This window comes from Accipiter gentilis, chromosome 2 (genome assembly GCF_929443795.1).
Source record: "Accipiter gentilis chromosome 2, bAccGen1.1, whole genome shotgun sequence".
NCBI classification, from domain to species: Eukaryota; Metazoa; Chordata; class Aves; order Accipitriformes; family Accipitridae; genus Astur; species Astur gentilis.
The window spans coordinates 55,018,453-55,039,237 of NC_064881.1; the positions used below are offsets into that span (position 1 = coordinate 55,018,453).

At 44.9% G+C, this 20,785-nt stretch overlaps 1 protein-coding gene across 30 annotated transcripts in view; it reads left to right on the forward strand.

The window, feature by feature from the left end:
- Positions 1-20,785, forward strand: part of SCRIB (scribble planar cell polarity protein) — a 113,776-nt gene that overhangs the window by 38,918 nt on the left and 54,073 nt on the right. For 29 of the 30 annotated variants that reach the window (XR_007509737.1, XM_049830097.1, XM_049830106.1 and 26 more), the window contains 6 exons: positions 9,580-9,669; positions 10,251-10,328; positions 12,416-12,730; positions 13,221-13,301; positions 19,225-19,482; positions 19,728-19,838. Coding sequence is in view for 28 of the 30 variants with exons in the window: in XM_049830097.1 (XP_049686054.1) it covers positions 9,580-9,669; positions 10,251-10,328; positions 12,416-12,730; positions 13,221-13,301; positions 19,225-19,482; positions 19,728-19,838 (933 nt within the window). In the remaining 2 variants the exon portion in view is untranslated. The remainder of the gene's footprint in view (positions 1-9,579; positions 9,670-10,250; positions 10,329-12,415; positions 12,731-13,220; positions 13,302-19,224; positions 19,483-19,727; positions 19,839-20,785) is intronic. The other variant, XR_007509738.1, reaches the window with a different exon arrangement.

Sequence of the window (20,785 nt, forward strand, 5' to 3'; positions counted from 1 at the left end):
GAGAGTGCTGTAAGTGAGAGCTGAACTCAGGCATTGTGCAGTTGGGACCCCTCACTCACACAGAGAGGGGTGCCTTGCCAACTTTTCTAGCATGTCGGCTGTGAAAAGCACATGACTCAGTGAATAGGTGGAGGACAACAGGAGAAATATTCAGGGCATTAAAGACTACTTAGCATCTAAGTAGAGAATTAGCTTGGGAAGTGACTGATCCCAGAAATTACATCTACCTGCTGTTTCCAGGGATGATTTCATGTCCTTGAGAAGAGCCTATTATAGCTAAACCAGTGGCTGATGACACTGAGCAAGACCATTGCAGAGTGGAGAGCCCGGCGCCCCTTGAGCAACACAGTTTAAGTTCATAATGCTGCTGTTGCATTCTTTGTGTAATTTTATACAGCTCTTAGAGAGAAGACTACTGATTGTGTGTTCTTTAAGCCTAAACCATAATCCTGAGACAAAGAGTAACCTTGCCAGAGTAGAGCTGGAGACATCTGCCTAACTTCTGTCAGCAGCCCAGCATCAGGGTGTAGGTGCTATGTATGTAGCTGGTACTTCTAGAGCTCCTTTAGTTGTTAGTGCCAATGGGACTCTACTACAGTGAGAGAAATAATTCTGTTAAAGCACATGATATCTGATAGCGGATAGCTGGATTCCACTGCTGACTCTGTTCCCAATGTTTTAGTCTCCATCTGCACTGCAGAAATGGCTGTATCTGGATTGTAGGGAGGCTTTTGGAGGATAAAAGAAGCATATCAAGCTGCTATTTGAAGGCTTGAGGTTGCAGCTGAAGTCTGTTTGTTTTCAGATAATTTTTGAAGAAATAGTCCAGAAAAAGCTGCTATGCAGATTGAAGATAAGTGTTAAGAGAGTCCCAAAATCTGTTTAAGTGACTGATGCTTCTTTGCAATAATGGCTGATGTCATCCTTCTGTGTTTTCCTAGGCTTAACCCATCTTATGCAGAGCACCTGAAAATATAGGAGTCATGAAGGGCTCTGCACTGGCAAAACTTGTGCTGACTGAGGAGCTTTATAGGTTTTTTTTCTCCCATGATGCTCTCTCCCAGCTGCACAAGGCTACCTAGAAAGTATATGCCACTAATTTCCCTCCCTAGGAAAAAGACAGGCTGATGTTAGATGTTCAAAGCACCTTGACTTCCTTACTGGAGGGTGGAAAAGATCCTGTCAGGTGCTTCTGCTCAGGTGTTGCTCTGGAGTCAGAAGTGAGTCAAGTCGTCTCCTTAAAGGAGTTTTGTCCTGTGGAAATTGCTCAGAAGTATTACTATTTGTGTTTGAATGCAGGCCTCATGCTTGGCTCCACAGTCATTGTTTGGTAGAGGCAGATGGTGACAGCACAGCTTGGTCCTGAAGCATGCAGTGTTAAGGGGGTTCAACTTTGAAAAGGTTGGCCTGCTTAGTGCATAGCATCAGGGTGCCCTGCTATCATGAGCAGTCCTGTTATCTCAGGGGTGCTGCTGCAATGCTCCCTTTACACTTGAACCTCTGTGCCTTGGTCTGTTTTTATTGTTTACTGGGTGAGACAGCATACTCATCGGGATATCGTCAGACTTAGAATTCTTATGTAGCAAATTGGTTTCCCTGCAATGTGACCTGTAAATTTTAAACCCTGAAAAGATTAATAAACCTCTCTTGTATAATGCAAGAAAGATCACGCCACTTGTATTTGCTCAGCTGGCTTGACTACAATACACTTTCTGAGTGTATTCTCTTGAAGTTGTGAAAAGATACAAAGCTCTGCTTTCTCTCATTTTTTAAATGACTAAAGTTCCCATTGAGCAAGGAAAAATATGCCATATTTTCTGCCTAAATTTGGCTTTTAATTTATTGCCAGAGGAAAGTTTTATCACCTTCTCCTACTGGGTCAAAGGGCCCTTGGTATTCTTTCTTATGCTGTAACCCTCCAACAGTTTGGAGGTAGGGATTGTAATCTTTTCTTGTAGATGTACAATTTTGCATTCAGGTCTATTATGGCACAGTTTGAATACGATTCACCTATGAAGTGACAGAGATGACTTGTGTGATTGCTGCTTTCATCATAATATATTACTGTGTCAACTGCAAATTTTATCTGATCTGGAGCTTTCTTAAGGACCAATTAGCAAACTGTGGAATGATTTCTCACACAAATGCAGAACTATCTGCAGAGTTTCCTTTTCCTGCTCTAAGAGTATGGCACAATTATCTGATTTACTTTCTCAAATAGAAAGAACAGAAAGCAATAGAGGAGTGTTTTTAACAGAGAGAGAGAAAAGATACCAGTTTTAAACAAAACACTCCACTGCGAATCTGATTTTTTTGTTTTGAAATAGGAAAATGCAGTATATGTAACAGATATGGGTCTTGCTGCTTAGGACAAGGATTATACAAAAAATGTAGGCATTAAAATAACCCCTGTAGAAATTAATGGGGCTTAAGCATTTGCATGCCTCTAAAAACTGGTCCCTATTTGCAAGCTCAGTAGTATTTTCTGGCTGTGTCAATAGAGGAGAAGGGTAAGTCCTGGAATAGTTTCGAGACCTTGTGATGGAAGACGATCACCAGCTTGGATCCAGGCACTGAAATGAGGCAAGATTGGGATAGGTTGCCATTTCTGAAAGATAACACTTTAGCCAAAAAAGTACTGTGCTCAATTCATGGGCAAGAACCTAAATTTACAATGAAGATAACATAGATTATTTGGAAGAAATCATGATGTCAAGTCTCCTGCCACCACTAGCAACCAGATACTATACTGTATTTCCTAAGTCAGTCAAACTTTTATTAAATATAGGTTGTTTCTTCCTGTTACTCAAGATGTGTGCACACACACTCAGGTTCCTCCTACTGGGAAAAAACAAAAACTTCCCCAGATTTCTACTTCTTGAATGATTAGGAAACTTACTTTCAAGCTGAACTTGCATTTGTTAATTGTTTTTGTTATATTTTATCTTGAAAAATCTCTTTCCTGCTGCCTGACCCTTTGCTTGTCCTTGGTATATTTTTATGGACATCAGTAACAACTCCTTCTAGCCTTCATTTTGGTAGATTGAAGAAACCAAATTCTTACAGTGTTTTCTTTGTAAGATAGATTTCCATTCCTTATCTTTCTTGCTGCCTTTTCATTCACCTGTTCTACTTGAATTCAGGTTTGTTGACTGTGGGTAGCATGACAGAATTTATTCAGACTTTAGTTCACTGAATTCCATAGTTTTTCTTCCACTTCAAATGTGGTAGTTTCTGTTCACGTATGGGAATTCTCTTTATCTACCCAGCTTTTGTCCCTGCATTCAACATCAAGGTCCTCAGTGAGTTTTGTCTTCCAGACTGTTGGTGTACTTAAAGATGTCTCTGCTTGTATGTTTTAAAATGAGTGATGCCAGGTTTAGTGCAAGGATTTTCCATTTATCTCGCTGTCACCTTGGACAAATGCTCTCCTACTGTGCTGTCTGCCCTTAGCAGCACAAAGTTGAAACAGATTTTAGAAGAGAGTCCTTTCAGTCTTTTAATAGTATATTACATGATGGGCTAAAATGGACCTTTAGAACAGTAAGAAATTATTGGGCTGAGAAGAGTTTCTAAGTGAAATTTTGTAGTCAGAATGATGCAGGATGAATGACTATACCAGTGATTTTACCACACAAAAAGAAACAATAGGATAAAAACTCTTTACTGCTGAAGAGAGGAAGAAACATACCATGTTTCAGTGCACTCATTGCAGCTGAATCCACAGGACTTCCATGTCTAGGTTTTTGTCCTGTTTACAGTTCTGGGAATGGTTCAAGGCTCAGTAGCTTTGTCCAATTTTCATTTTGTTTCTCTTCATCTAAAAAGTTGAATGTTTTCATTTCCAGAGAGGCTCTGTCCTGTTGCATTCCATAGTTTAGCCAGCCCAGTTCCTTTCAGGATCCTCTCTTTTGCTGTTGGCGTTTCCATGCCTGTGGCATACCTGGGCACCCATCATGATGAGGAGGAAGTACTACCTTCTTAAATCCCTATTTCTGGAATTCATTAATGAAAGAACTAATCATTGAATCATAAAACAGCCCAGGTGGGAAGGGATCTCGAAAGATCCAACTTTTTGTGGGAAAGGGAGCCCAGATGAAATTATCTAGCACCCTGACCGATTGCCTCTTGAAAACCTCCACTGATGGGGACTCTACCATGTCCCTGGGGAGTTTGTTCCAGTGAATGATTGTTCTCACTGTAAATGGTTTTTTTTTGGTTTTTTTTCTTATATCAAGATTAAATCATATCTCTATATAGACAGACATATATAGATACAAATTATCATATATATCTCATGATACATGATTCACAGGTGTAGGATAGCTAGTATTCATATCTGTTTATATTCATATCAAGACTAATATCTGTATGAACCTATTTTTTTATGTAAGGTTCAAAAGTCATCATATTTAATACTTTAAAAAAATGCATCCTATGCATCCTTTCTTCATCTTCACTTAATGAAATGCTGTTCACTGTCTTGGAATCTCTTTGGGGAAGGAGTACACCAGCATTTAGCATAGCAAGTCGCCTGTCCTGTCTGCTTTTAATGCTGCTGTCAGTTGCTGGGGCTTGCAAACCTCTCTTATTTGGCACTCTCTGGTTAGTACTAAACTGGGTGGAGAGATGTTTAGCAAGAAGGCTGTAAAGTTCTTGACTCCTTTTGATCTGTACCCTACCATCTCTGCCTTGCAAGTATCCATTCCCCTGGTAACTAAAAAACCATCTGAATGGAGGAAGAAATAACATCAGAGCCAGAAAATCTTCAGCTCATACCTAGCAGGCTGCTCCTCTGCCAGGGTAGGATCTTGCTGTCATGTTCCTTTTTCCATCGTTTGTTTTTAATTTAGTTCTCAACAGCTCATGCAGTAATCTCCCACCTTCCATTTGGTCACTGATATTTTCAGCCTATCCCCTTGTCCTCACGAGTTATTGCTTACTGAAGCCAGACAGATTTAGCTCTTCTAATCTTTCCTGGTGAGTCAGTGCCTCTGGCTCCTGAACTCCGGTGTCTCTCACATTGATGTGCTCTTTTTACCTCTCTTTTGTTAAGGTGTTCCTGGAAAAAGGAGGCACAGAGTTGAATGTGTAAAGATGTCTCTAATGGTGGGTGTAAGGGGCCTTCTTTGGGGATTAGGAAGCACAGACCTTAGTGAGACATGGTGATGCTTTCACTGGTATTTTCCCAGGTCCTTGCAATATGTAGGTCAGGATTTCTGGACCGTTCATACTGTTGTACTAGACACAGTAGAGCTGCTGTCTATGAAATTGTCTGATCTCTCCAATGCCTTTTATTTGTTTTAGTTCCACAGTATTCAGTGGTAATAAATTATGTAATTTACTTGTGCTTTATATTAAAAAGCACTTTTTTTAAGCCTGCTGTTGGAATTTCATTGGGTATCCCCAATTTGTTTGTTGTTACAAACATGGAATGATAATTTCCTGTAAAGATATTAATGGCATGAAAAGATAAAAAGATGTCTATCCCTGCCCTTCCTGTATTTGAAGGTTCCTAGCCTCCCCTCATAGGGAACTGTTAATGTTTTTACTGTCAGTGATTTGGAATAAGATCAGGCCTGATGCACGTCTTGGCAGAACCCTACTTCCTGGTTCTTCACCGATAAGTAGTATTTGACCTCTGCTAGTTCTTAGCTTTTATAATATAGACCTAAAACCAGCATCATATGATGTCAGTAAGAATGTCTCGTGATAACAAGTTTCATGTTTTACGAAAGTCTGCTTATTAAATCTTTACTATTACTTTATCAGCCAAGTTTGGAGTCTTGTCAAAGAATGAGAGAGAGATGTGTTTGTTTTTTGAGAGACCTAATTTTCATAAAATTCAGCTGTTTGGCATGAGTGCTATTTCTGTGTGCCTGGTAAGAGGCATGCATGTTCTTCAGTTACTTTTCTGGAACTGGTGCTGGGAAGAGGAGCTGATAGTTACAGGCATCATCATGTGTAATGTTAGTTTAACAGGACAATGTAAATGCTATTTCAGGGTATCAAAATTCCAGAATTTTATAAATGCTCTGTAAGCATATCAGAGATCTCAGCCAGTTGTTAGAACTCTTGGGTACAAGTTATCCAGTCCTTTTGACTTTTAAAATGGTTATTCCTTATTGATGATACTAAATGGATTCTTCAGCTGCAGCTGGAGTGAAGTGTGATTCATCACCTTCATGTGATGCGTGTACATCATCATGCTTCTGTCCAAATACAAATCAGAAGTATTTATCGCATGTTTGCGTTTTCTGTGACATTGTTGACAATCCAGTCTCATTTGAAGTTTCAAGTGATGTAAATGCAAGGATTAGACACTATTTGCCTTCAAATGTATAACAAGTTATAAAAAGATGCCTGTGCATGCAGGAACTTGCTGCCTTCTGGAAGTAAAGCCCTTAAAACCCCCACTCCCTTGAGTACGTCTGGCAGAACAACTTGGTCTTTCAGCAGGTTCTGAAGTACAACAGCTCCATGCTTTGGCAGTTGAATCCTGTGAATGTCTAGTTTGCTACCTCTGTGTCTGCTGTGCCCCTACCAGGAGCAGGTTGCAAAAATCCTCAGTTAGCCATTGGAAGGCACAGCATTGAATACTGTTTCAAGTCTGTTGGGCAATACTCAGCCAGATATCCCTGGCTGCAACTGAAAAATAAGCTTGTCCATGTATGCAACATTTCTTGTTTCTCCAAAATGGTATATGTTTACTCACCGCAAGTCAGAAAATCTCACAGGATCAAATGAATCTGTTAAAAGATAGCTATATTAAAAATGTTTGAAAAAAATAGGTTGAGATGGAATCAGTCCTTGTTTGAGAGTATTCCCCGGAGATTTAGAGGCAGAAACACAAATGGGACTGAGGGGGATAGAGGAGAGGGGAGGGAGGTATAACTGCTTCCTTGGCTTGTGCTTTGGTTCCATCGATGATAAATGGGTTTCCCCCTAGTCTCCAGTGGGAGTTCAGGGAGATGACAAGTTAAGGCTGAAGTGGCAGCTTTTTCATTTTCCCCACTTTTCTCCCTCCCCAGTAGCACTTTTCTATGGAGGGCATGGATGCTTGTCTGTCTGGGAGGAATTAGGAAGAAACTCTGGATATGTTGCCCACTTGAAGGTTTGCCCTTTCTGCAAAGGAAGGAGTCAGAATCAGTTGAGCAGTATGTTTCTAGGTGGGGAATATCACAGATCAGTTGTTAGGTCCGAGATGAGCTATTGCTGGGCAGTGGGTGGATCCCTGCTTCTAGGGGAAAAAAATGCAAGAAGAGGGAAGGAAATACCCAGGAAAGTCACTGGCAAGAGCGATTGCAAGTGTGGAAGCTGTGCTGTCGCTGCTGTTAGGGCAGCTGTTTGCTGTGCTTCCAGAGTATCAGTCTAGACATCATGGAAGTTAAGGCAAGTCTGAAGCAACCTTAGGACAAGTACGCTTTTGGGAAGAAATAACTTACTGGTTTAATGTGAAAAGCAGTGTCTGAGCTGTAATGTGAAATATTGAATATGAAACTGAAAGGACACTATAGGCTACTGGATCCAGTTCCTTCTTTCTCAGTTTCATATTCATGTCAATTATTCTTTTCACAGACTTCACACAAACTTTCTTACCACAGTGTTTTTATGGGACAACTAATTTGCTTTGGGAGTTTGAAATCTTCTTTCCAGCCTAAATGTATTTCTGTCCAATTCAAGCCCATTTGCTGTTGTTCCAGCAGTGTCTTTAAGTTTAATTAGGTCTGATTCCTCCTTGGTGTTTTGGTTTTTCAGTGTATCTTGATAGACATAAGGTTCTTAACCCTCAGTCCAGTTGACTTTTCTGGCAGTTTTCCCCATATTGTCAGTCTGGTTTCTATGAATTTGTGAAATACATGGGTTTCGTTGTTTATCTTTCAGTTAGTTTACACAATGAACTTACTGTGCAACTGAAAGTGACTTTCTGTAACCAGTGACATTGTACATTCCTCATTCATTGTCAAAAATAGCAGTCTGGTCCTATTGATTCAGACACTGAGCAAAACCATCAGCTATCTTACTTGGAAATACCTGGATCCTGCCTAGTTCTTGTCTGGAGACCTAGTTTCCATTGCCTTTAGAACTTTTTGTGCTAAATGTAGATAAAAGTCTTTAAAGCATTACTAAAATCCAGTGAAGATGGAAGAAAAAAAATGGTATTTGTAGTTAGATCCTAACAGACTTCTTCATGCAAGAAGCATTAGTCTAATCTATAACTGGTTTTAAAGTATGCTATCAATGACATGCAATGCTATCGCATCAATACCACATTTCTCTGTCTCACCTGAATAATCCTTGTCTTTCAATACTTGGATTTTACTCAGTCTCTAGGTCTTGCACCAGAGACGATGTACTTATGGTCTGTCTGGAATCAGGGGTTTCCTTGTGAAGATGACAGCAGCTTTTGCTATGCTGTTGTCTGGGCACCAAAGGAAATGGCAAGGAACCTCATTTTAGTTCTGCGTTTCATGTGGTGTTTTTTTGGTTTTGTTTTAAACTTAGCGGAATGTGAAGCCCCATAGGCTGTTGCTTCTGTCGTTGTAGAAAGTGAAGGGAGGGGTTAAGGAAAGTGAGCGTCCTGCTTCTCTTGCTGCCCACACTGTGGCCCGACCTAGGCCAAGCGGACCTGATGTTGAAGCTAGACACCTCTGCAGCAGCCGCTCTCTGTTCGGGACTTTGTTTCCAGATAAGTGACATCTGGAGGACAGCAAATTTGGTTCTCTCCAGGAGTCTATGTACATTTCTGTCACTTACCTGTCCAACTCCTTGGTCCTTGGCCCTGACAGATCCCCGAGAGAGTCCTATCTATCCCATTCCTTTCCCCATATCCTACCACATGCTCCCTGTCTTCCTTCTCATGAGTGGGGCAACACGAACAGTTTATGCTGGTGTCCTGAATATAAGCAATTTCAGTTCAAGTTTGACCAAGTTTTGCTATTGGAAGTGGGCATAATTTCATATGTAGAGGTGGGAGATAGGAAGGAGAGATGAGGCTTCTGGATTGCACAACTACAGTCCTGGGCCTGCCTGTGCAGAGGGGAGAAGAGGAAGAAGTCAGCTGGACAAAGCAGATGGCTTTTCTGGAATCCCGCATTGATTTCCATCAATAGAGCAAAGTCAAGCATCTGTCCAGAGGTGCCATTCTTGTTAGTGCACACTATGTTGGGCTGACCCTTAATCTCCCACTAGTTGTATGGAATTACACCCCAAAGGGAGCCATGTGGTAGAGCTGGGCTGTGATGTGCTTCTTTATCCAGTTCCATCCCACTGCTGCTCAGTTTACTTTGTGGTGGACATCTCGTTCCGATGTGCTCATTACAGGCAAACTGACTCTTGGTCTTGAGATATGGTTCAGGACTCAACTGTGAAAAATGATTTGTTTGTTTAAATATATTGTGACTTTGGTGCCTTTGAGGCACGGATAGCGCAGCTTACACAAATACGTGAGCAGATGCATGCAGATAAAGTTTATACTCTTGTGCTTATTCTTTAAGTTGTTGTCCCTTTCTCTTCAAGATGCTTTAGGCATTCTCCCGGTGTGCACTGACCTGTAACCTGTGTCCATTCTACTTCCAGTTGACACTGACTATCGTGCGGCAGACGGGGGGGCTGGGCATCAGCATCGCAGGGGGCAAGGGCTCCACCCCCTATAAGGGTGATGACGAGGTAAGACCCTGGACTGTGTAATTATTGAAGCACCCACTTTCAGGGACTAGTTCTCTGTAGGTGGAGGTTGGATATCCATATGTATCAGCTTTGTGTCTGGGCTGGGCTTGGCTTTCAGAGCAAGGTGGGAGCAGCCCTCAGCCCACCCTGAAGCAGGAGGCTGGTGGGGGCTGAGCGGGCTCTTGCCTCTGGGGCACTTGTTGTACCTTCCTGCTACTGACCACAGAGAGCAGCAATGAGAATGGCTGTTCCTTTCCTGTCTGTGTCCTGACGTACAGGACTTGCAAGGCAAAGAGTATGGAGTTGTCTTCCACACCTGTGGTGGTATCAGCTGTCACGTTCTTGTCCCACTGGAAAATTATTAAAGTGTCATTCCTTTTCCCCCTTGTCACCTGCAATGGTATTTCATTCCCCTTTCTATCAGCTCCTGAATGGTGTGATGTGGCTGTCCTGTCCCCACATCCAGGGTAAGGGCCTGGCAAGGGATTTCCCCTTTCCCTTAAGTTGAACACAGTGGAGTGGTCTCTCTAGGGGGTTGAGGAATGGGCTCCACCTCTTCTAACAAGTAGTTTTGTTTCCAGGGCATCTTTATTTCCCGTGTGTCAGAAGAGGGTCCTGCAGCTCGTGCAGGGGTTCGTGTTGGGGACAAGCTCCTGGAGGTAAGAACCTAAATACTGTGAAGAAGTAAATGCTTCTAATGAGAGTGGAGGGAGAAGCATGGTTTGGTATTTATTTGCATTGTGCTAGTTTGTTGGCCAAATTAAGCATCAGGAGCTGTGCAAGAGTAAAGCAAAATTCCCCTGATTCAAAGAGTTAGTTGTTTAATTAACATTACTGCTAATCTTCTGCTGCTTTATAAGGACAGAAATTGCTCCTGCATTCACTCTCCCCCAACTCTGAAGTGTTGGTGTAAACTAGGTGGGAAGAAGTACTCAGCAGTGTGTGCCCACATCCCCAACAGGCCAACCACCCGGCCTCTACACAGCTGCCTTCCTGTGTGGGGCAAAAGCAGACCTTGTAGGATAACTTCTTAACCAGGGAGCCAGCCATATGCCATACCTGCCTGTCTTCAAATTATTTAAAAACATTATTAATCATACAGGATTGAGATGCACTTGAGGAAGGATTGATGCATTAGGTAGGGAATAGATGTCACTATAGTGCTGGACAGAGATCAGAGGAATAAGTGCTCTGTATTTGGGGCACTGGCCTGTGTTTTTGCCATCTGGTGTGGTGTCTCTAGGTATCTTATGCACTCCTACTCACTGCAGCCTACATGTTAGCAGGAGAGGCCTGGGCATTTGGCTGAGTAAATGTTCCAGTCTTTCCCACCACTTATATGGCAATGACCATGGTCGAAGTCAAAGTGCTATGTGGTTCTGTAATTAGATGTTTTTATATTGCTTCATGAGAAAAGCTTGATTCTGGAATTTCAGTAGTTACCATGTTCACTTCTGCAGTTATCATAGGTTTGTCTTGATAATTCCATGAAGTTCAAGTCCAAAAAGAAATAAGCGCTTCATCTAGCTTGGTCTCTTGTATGTTTTAGGGCCTTAAGTGCCACCAAGCATCCTTGTGCTGCGTGCATCATACTGCATTTTGCTGCAGAATGACCTCCAAAAGGGAGTCAGATCCTGAAGATTTTGAGATGAATGATTATTCCCTTTCCCAACAGTTAAATTTATGGCACCCTACCATTTCATTTAAAGTAGATCCCTCTTCAGTTACAGCTTTGGGAAGAGACTGTTTTTTCAGTTCTGATTGACTTCCCATGATTCCCATTCATCTATGCCTCCTGCAAAAGTGGATGTACCCTCACAGTATAACTCACAGATTTGTCATATTCTTTCTAAAAGACTGTTACATGGCTGAGGCACATCAGACTTGGGTTCTGTTCTCATTGGCTACGAATTGTAAGGAATACCTCTTTACACCTAGACTAGGGATACAGAGCGTTGCTCAGTAATGAATGCTATGATGGGAAGAAAGCCTAACTGCCACGAACTGGAGGAAATAGATTTGAACATCTAGTTTTCAGGCTGAGTGCCAGACAATCTTTCCTGTAAGTGTGTGTTAATATGAAGTGAGGTAGCTGCTATGAAAAGAAGATTCTTCAGCTTCATGGGCCCCTGCTTTGCATTTCCACAGTCTTGTGATGTGGAAGGACTTTTTTTTTCTGAAATCAGGGAAGCAGGAGTGTCAGGAATCAGGTTGCTTCCCTGAGAGCTGCAGAACCTGCAAGTACTGTACTAGTTTTGAATGGAAGGGAAGGAAATGGGTGTTTCAGGGTAGGAGGAGGTAGATGTCCCTTCTTAAAGGTGAACAAGAAGTTGTGTCCACTTGAGTTGTACTGAGATTTGTTGGGGGAGATAGTTTTGTGTGAGTGGTTATCCGTCTGGGAGTTTGTTGCCTGCAGGGATGATACAGGTGATATGGAGGTTGGAGCTCCCTGTGGGGGGAGAGTTTCTCTGAAAGGGCCTTTACTGTGCTTGGCAAGGGCTGCCCTGGTCTCAGACAGGCAGCGTGCGTTGCGGGAGCCTCCTGTGCTGCTGTGCGAGTGCAGAGAAACTCCCTTGTGGGCAGCAGGCGAGGTCTGGGTACCCCTGCGGGAACAAGGTGTCGACCCAGGTCTGCAAGGGATGAGCTGTGCTTTTGCTGGGCAGCAGTTGCTAAGGCTGGAGTTGTCTGTGCAGCTGTTGGAAGAACTCCCCACGGAGGTAAGGGTTGTGCCTGACTCTGTCCCCAGGTGAACGGTGTGTCCCTGCACTGTGCTGAGCATCACGTGGCGGTGGAAGCTCTGCGTGGATCAGGAAGCTCCGTCTCCATGACGGTTCTGCGGGAGCGGATGGTGGAGCCAGAGAACGCCATCACCGTCACACCGCTGCGCCCTGAGGATGACTACAGCCCTCGTGAGAGGCGAGGTGGTCTACGCTTCCCAGAGCGACCCGAGGGGGCACCTCCCACAGAGAGATATTCCACCTGCCTCATGCGCAACGAGAAGGGCCTGGGCTTCAGCATTGCTGGTGGCAAAGGCTCCACACCCTACCGGGCCGGTGACACGGTCAGTAATGATTCCCTGGGAAGGAAGGTGCTTGATTCCCGAGTCTTGGCACTACTTGTGGGAGCAGCGTGGGGTCTTCCTCACCCATGGGCACGCAGCAGGGCAGCGCGGCCCTGAGCTGGTGGGCCAGGCGGGCTCTGAGAGCCAGAATCTACTCTTAAGTCAGGGAAGGAGAGAAGTTTATAAGGAGGTGGGGCTGGGGCTTACAGTCCCTGTCCGTGACATTTAATCTTGCTGCTGTCCTCTTGACATGTATTCTGGGCTCTCGGCCATATGGAGGCTTTGCAGCAGCTGGAAGTTTTGCTAGTGACTCTAGAAGCAGAAGAGGGTTTGTGCGGAGTGAGGAACAAGTGGGAAGTGCCAGGGCAGGGGAGGGGTCTGCGAAGGGTAAAGGGCTGAGACCAGGCCTGGTGTCCAGGAACAATTTCGGAAAGCCAAGCCCTGGCGAGGGGAAGCACAGGCTGCTCTGACCCTTCTGACTGTGTTTCAGGGGATCTTTATCTCACGGATTGCAGAGGGTGGTGCAGCCCATCGGGACGGGATCCTGCATGTAGGAGATCGGGTCATCTCGGTGAGTGTGGGCGTGCAGGAAGGGGTCTGACTCGGCTCCCTGCCCTTCCTCATACAGGGGTTGTTTTTCTATCACTGAAGCTGGATTGTGGGGGTCCTTTTATCAGCTCCTGAGCCTTCTGGGAGAGCATTTAGTCTTGGTGTTCTACCCCTGCCTCTGACTGGTGGTGGGTGCAGTTAATGCCTCCCCTTTTCCCAAGTGTTGCGTGTGAGCGCTTCCCTACAGGAACAGCATGTGGCAGTCCAGGCTGTACTGGAGAGAGACGATACAACAGCACTGCCCTAGCCTGGTGTCCCTCCAGAGCCTTGTAGCGCAGCCTCAGAGGGCTCTGCTGCAGCACAGCATGTGGGGAGGGAAGCCTTTTGGGGCACAGCTGACCGGCTCCCCGCAGAGAGTGGGGTGGCAGGGATCAGTGTGTGCTGAAGCGGAGGGAGGCTACCTGAGGGTGGTGTGGAGCGGGGCAGGGTGTACTGCAGTGCTTCCCCCTGCTTTCATTTGAAACTCCAGCCCCAGTTTCCCTTCCTGTTTGTGCCAGTAGTATGGATCTCACTGCTGCCTCTAACCTCAAGTGTCTCTGCCTAATGTGTCACTTGCTTCCCCTCCTGTGGGGAGAGTCTGCTGAGTCTCCTGACCCTCTTCCTAAGCTCGCATGCTGCCTCCGAGTGAAAGCTCCTGCATCCTGGTGCTGGTGGTGGGTTTCTGATCCAGCTGTTGTGGTAAGAGCACGTGTTACCACAGAGCTGGTGTGAGTAAACACTGATACAGCCTTGTCAGTGCTGGCTTCTGTCTGCTCTATCCCTAGGCTGGGGGCTGTGTTGTATTTGCTCTGGCACAAAATTTTAGTGGAGCTCTGGCCCAGGTCTGACATTCATATCTTGGCAGGAGACTTGAACTGGTACAGCATCTCTCCTTGCTAATGCTCCCCCCTCCTCCCAAAATCAAGCCCTTACCCTGATTGTTGCTAGATAGCCTAAATTATTTTGGTTTTGCTCATCTTTTGATGCTCCACTGGTACAGAGGCATGACTGAGAGGTGCAATTGCAGGCACACAGCCTATCATGTGGTGTTGATTTGCTCTACCTGTGGCAAGAAGGAAACACAAGATCTCAGAATAGAGTCAAAAGTCAAACCTGTCTCCATCCCCCATTAACAGCTCTATTTATATCTGTGGGCAGCTTCATAGGAAAATCAGATCTATTTCCCTAGTAGTAGCTTTCAGTGTCTTCAGACTGCAGTGTATGGGCTCAGGGCTTACAGAACTCAGGGCCTTTGTTAGATTTTAATGTGGATGAAGGCTGTGCTGTCATTAGTCCTCTGACACACCCCGCTGCAATGATGGGTGCAGTATTATTGCAGAGGTAGGAAATATGTCTATGCTTGAGACCATGGTCCTCTGCTCTCAAGGATGTTACCTGTGCTGAAGTGTGTAGTCATAAAAGGTTTGGTGCTGAGCATCAGCTGCAGCTCAAATCTTGTGCTCAGTTATAATGAAAACAGGAACAAATTATTATCTCCTGGGGGAACATTTACCTAGTCTGGTATTCACATAACTTCCATGCCTTCCAGCAAGTGTCTGACTGTCGCTTCTCCAGCAGCCATGCCACCTGGTAGCAGTTGCCATTTTGCCTTTCCTACTTGTGGGTTCACTGCTAAGTGTGATATCCACATAGTGGTAGTGTTACATCCTGAGGCCTCTCATATCTTCTTGGTGATATTTGTACTTGAGAATATCTGCTTGCTCTAAGAGATACATGAGCAGCTGTGTGAGTTTCACTCTGTCTCTGGTGAAATCTGGTGCCAGCTTAGAGCTGTGGGGCTGCCCTGGTCCAATGATGCTGGACGCTGGGAGAGTATCTGTTCACTTCAAAGCAATGCCCGCATAGCATCCTGTAAATTCCCTCTTTACCATGACCCTCTTGAAGCAGTGATTGCCCATTTTTATTGGAAAGCTTTTCAGGATGTGGTGATTCCTGGGATGTGCAGTACCGGTTGCCTGTGTTCCCCTGTATCTGCATGGGGAAAGCTGGAGGGCCCTCGTTAGGATACAGGTGGTTTCATAGGTCCAGCAGGCAGAGGCCCATTTCCAAAGCCATAGTCATGCCTCAGTTCTCACTTCGCCAAAGAATTTTTGTTTTCTTAGGAAAAGAAATACAGCACAGCTTCATACTCTTCCCCTGTGCTCTAAATTGTCCTGGACTTCTCTGCAGGGGAAGGACTGGGATAGCTCCTTTTACTTTCTTAAGGGAGCTTTGAGTACATGGATTGAAGAGCCCAGCCTAGATCTCTCTCCAAAGTTAACACCCCACAAAACTCACCAGTAACTGACTACTAACTCTTCAGCTTTCCCCATATTCTAGTGTCTTGAGAGTCATTTTGGTAGTGGAAGACATGGGGCAGGGAGCTCCAAGGGGGGAATGTTGGAGAGTTTAAATCGTGGGATGGGAACCTAGCAGGGAGGGTGCAGGATTGTGAGCAGTGGTTAAGGGCAGATAGTTTTTTGGGGTGGGACTGGGAGTAGACTGAAGGAAACTGATTCTGTGGGAGATTTAGGACAGTAGTAGCACCAGACGACACATGGGGGTCCTACTGAGAGCAGTCTGATCACTAAGAAATTTGCCAGAATAATGTAACTCTCTGGCACACAGAAAAATGTGTGGAGCTGGGAAAGGACAGATGACACTCTTTTCCTTCCTCTGGGCACTTAGTCAAACTGCACTGGCTGGCCTTGTTCTCTTGCTAAGCAGAGTAGCTGTCCAAAAGCTGGGAAGGCATCATGATTGCCAGGTAATGGAGAAGTTAATGAGTAAAATGCCATCACGGTCTGTTATATGTGATATACTTCTGATTCGGGGAGTTCCTGTGTCCCTGTTCACTAGTCCACGGAAGTGCCACTGTATACTTTTGGTCTGACCAAGTCTGACCATTCTCATCTTCTTGTCAGTGGCAGAAAAATAACAGAGGGGAATGCGTGAAGTCAAGAGTGCATGCTGTTACAGCAGGTCTGTCTGTGGAGTATGTTGGGCCTTGATCTGGTGATAAGAACCTAAGGGCCAAGTCTCTTCTGCATGTCATCTTTGTTAAAAATTGGTGTATCTGGCAGATAGGAGGACCCAAAGGCATGCTCCCTTCCCAGTCCACTGGACACAAGGGTGCTGCTTTTCCCCATTCCCAGGTCCAGTCATTAGGAAGGCTAAGTGCAGATTCCAAAGATGAACACACAGCAGACATGGCTGGCCACAGATTTACACAGACAAAAGGGGGGGGCAGTACCTATACAGGCGCACACATAGACACAAACAGTCCTCATAGGGCATGAACAACACAGACACCTTAATCCTGTTTCTCCCTTCTGGCTAATCAGGTTTAAGGTTTGCTAGTAGAATGTGCACTCAAATCACATAAATATTCATGTTTGCAGGTCTCTTCAGTCTCTAGCCCAAGCATCAAGTTCTTCAAGGCTCTTTGGTCAGACCCTGAGCCTTTTATCGAGTTTCTGGGCCAGCTGTTGGGTCTTTCCACATTTTGCATTCCTACTTGCTGGCTAGTCCAACTTGAATTTTACTAGTAGATCTAGCACACTTACCCAGAATAGAGAGCAAACTCATACAGTAAGCACAAACAGAGTTTGATAAAAAGATAGAGCAGGCTATGGTGATCAGGTACAGGGCTTGGCCAGACAAGCATACTGACCAGCAACCTGCTTGTGTGTGATCAGCCTCTTTTATTTTCCATCCTCTCCATTTTCCCTTGCTTGTTCCTCCCCTCTCCTCCTTGGCCACTCCCCTTTCCCACCTGTGATCCTTCTGCTAAAAATCCCATAATAAGTTTTGCACATTCCCACAATCCCCCTTAAAACTTCCTGTAGCAAGTTTGCTCTTTCCTGTGAGAGCTGTTCTGGTAACCCATGGTAATCTTGATTTCCCCCACATATTGATTACCAAAGTTTTTGGTCACACTTCTTTAACATTACCATTTGAGTGATTCCTTTCATGATCCATCCATGAGCACCTGGAGTCTTGTTTCTGTTATCTGTTATTAAGGTTTGGACACCTGTGTGTTTAATTTATTATCTTTCCTGCTTATTGCCTTGTCTCTTATGCTCAGCAGCCATTACCCAGGTACCTTTATATCCTTCCTCTTCCTGCATGCATGTGCAGGCTGGCATGCCTTCGCATCCTTCTGTTTGTCCTCTATAGTCGGTGCTAGAGGTGTGTCCTTGGGGACAATCCTCTGAGTAGAGGAGATGCTGTGGGGCTGAGTTTTCTGTTTATGTCCAATGCAGCATAGGGTTGTCTTGCCTGTCTTCTTCCATGTTGTAAGGGGAGTAGCACTCTTGACTGGGGATGGGATGGGGGAGGTCGGGTGAGGGTGGTGGTGGTGTTTATGGAGGTTCTGGACAAAGCCTTGTCAGACTGTATGCAGTCAGCTTTGTCCAGAAACTGCTTTCTTGGAAGGAGCTGGGGAATAACTACAATACTTCTAGGAATCAGACAGTGAGAAATCAGGCTACAAAATCCAGTTGCTGTGGCTGTTATAAAGTCACATTATTATTTCATAAGCTGATCAAACTCCCATCTTGACAGCTGTTATTTTCGCATCCTCATTGTTCGTTTTGGAAAGCTTTTCCAGAACCTAAGGACTAGAAACCTTTTAATTTTCAGCTTCAACTTTTTCATGGCAAGTTTTGTCCTTTTGGCAGCGTTCTTCTAGCTAAGCTCTCCTTTCAATAGTCTGTCCCTCATACATTCATGGAGAATAGTCACATCCATTCTGGTCCTTTGAGTTTCTAGGCAAGCTATTTCAAATCTTAATTTTGTAGTAAAGGCTCTCTGTTCCCCTGCCTGTTGTAGCAGCTTTTCTCTGCACATCTTGTTAACTTATGTTAGATAATTTTTTTGTGTGTGAAGGATGAGAATAGTATACAGTTTTTCAGATGAGTTCTCCTCGATGCCTTGTGTGAATGACATTGCTGCTTCCCTGCATGTACTGGAAGTACCTCTTTGTCTGAAGCGTTCTTTCACTGATATCACAAAACAACTGTAGTTGTATTCTTCAAATTATTTGGTGTAGCATATTGCATAAAGTTCTCTTGTCCAAAAGAATTCTAGTTTTCCTTTTGTGTCAGCTAGTCAGTCACTGTGGACTAGCAGAGTCTCAGTGCTTCCAAGTCTTTTTGTACCTGGGGTACACTTCTTGGGGCTTAAAACTGACATCTTCCCCAGACTGCCATGACCTTGCCCAGCATGGGCGGACAGCAGCCCAGTGGCCAGTGATGGGTCCTGTCACACATCAGATCGTGCTCTTCAGTGCCCGTGTCTGGGCTTTGAGAGTGATTGATAAGGGCAAATGGCCTAGTTCAAAGGCCATTGATGCTGTGGCACACTAGTGTGTTGTGGCATCACTTCTGGGAGTCACTGTTTTGTCGTCTTCCCACACTGAGATATTTGGACCCATTCCTTTAATGCAACCTCTTGGGCTTCTTTTGTTGTGACCTGGTAGGAAAGCTAAATGCAAAGCCAAGAAGGAGTGACAGGTACTCTCCTGGTAACAAGTGAGCCACAGCATAGTCCAGGCAATAGCTAGGTTTGTAGTGCTCCAGGAGGTGGAGCATTGTACTTGATCTTCATGGTCCCCTGGAGCATCACTGATGCTGTTAGGGCTTGGAGGTGTACAGGGAAGGTGGGAAAAGGTCTGGTAAGCTGTCTAGAAAGAGGATTGTGGTCAGGTAGGAATGAGCAGGTGCCTGTGTCCCTTGCCCAGATAGGAAGGAGTGGGGTAAGTTACAAAGTGCTTTGGGGAACAGACTTTTGAGAAGGAACAGTGTTCCAGCAGAATGGGGTCCCTTAGGGTGCTTGGCAAAGTGCTTAAAATGACAGGGTGTACTTGGGTGATGGTCTGACACTGAGTTTGCGGGTTGTTCTAGATCAATGGGGTAGACATGACAGAAGCCAGGCATGATCAGGCAGTAGCGCTGCTTACCGCATCCTCCCCCACCATCGTGCTGCTGGTAGAGAGAGAGGGTGCAGAGCAGCTCAGCGAGGGAGACTCGCCAGGCGTGCCACGAGTGCGCATGCACTCCCCACCACCGCCTCCCAGCCATGGGGAGAGCCCACCAGAGGAGACGCCTTCACTGCAAAGGAACCATCTGTCTAAAGGCCTGGAGGATCAGTATCCCATTGAGGTGAGTCTGTTGCAATATGGGATAGTGTAATCTTGGGTGGTTTTCATTTGAAAAATTGGTAGTCTGATGAGGACTGGCCCACTGTGTTTTCAGGGCACTGAGAAGTAATGGGGAACCCCCTTGTCCTGTGGGTGCTTACCTTGTGCTCACTCATGCAAAACATCCTTGACTGCATGTTTTTAAGTGTTTGTGCTTCTTTTGTGATATCCCTTATTCCCTTTGACTTTGCTTCTTCTTCCCTTAAGGAAATTCACCTTGTAAAAGCAGGTGGCCCCCTGGGACTCAGCATCGTAGGAGGCAGTGACCATTCAAGCCATCCGTTTGGGATTCACGAACCAGGTGTCTTCATTTCAAAGGTAGAGTCCTGTGTGAGCAGCGTAACAGTGGACTTTCCTGAGCTCTTTAATTATTGGGGTTAAGATGAAGGATTTTGATGCAAGAGTCTGAGAAGTACAGTATAAATTAAAAAAAAAAGGGGGGGGGGGATGGGAGAGGGATGTGTGCATATGTAAAGAGTTAGCTTATAGAACTAGACATACTGCTGCTGTTGTAGAAATCTAAATGGCATGTAAAAGCCTACAAACCTGTATAATTCATGCTGAACTGTTCGGGGAAAGTTAGCTTTTGAAACTGCTGACCTTATGTTAGATTTTAATGAATCCTGGAAAGATGCAGGCGTTTCAGAAAACCAGTCTTTACTCAAAGTGTTAGCGGGATGAATGTGTATCTGCACAGAAAAACAGAAGTGCTCTTCTGCATTCAGGCCAGTGTCCTTCAACCCCACATTCTCTTTCCAGTGGTGGCATTAGCTGATGCTATTTAGAGACAGCACACAAGCTGGCCGCTTGCTGCCGCTCATTCCCTTCTCAGTCCCACACATCCACACTCATTGGATTAGGGATGTTGGAGAGGATATCCCTGCCCAGCCCCTTCTGCATCCATATGTCTCTTGTCCCTTGAACATGCTGAATCTGTCTCCTCTAAACCCATGGCTGCAAGTCCCAGAACATCATTACCTGTCACCTGAAGAAGCACTCTGATCTGCTCTGAACCAATGCCCCACTGGTTACGCTGAGCGCTCCTCCATTCTTGTATTGCCCATTAGAAGTCCTGTATTCAGCTTATTCACCACCTTCAGTGTTGTAAACCTCATTCATTCTCCTTCCTCAGGTTTCTCTCCAAACTCAAGAGTTGTGGCCTTCATTTCTCCTTGCAAGGTGCTGCTCCATCCCCTCATTATTTTAGTTGCTTTTCTCTCTGGACCTTCTCTAACCCCACTATGTCCTTCTCAAGATGTGACATC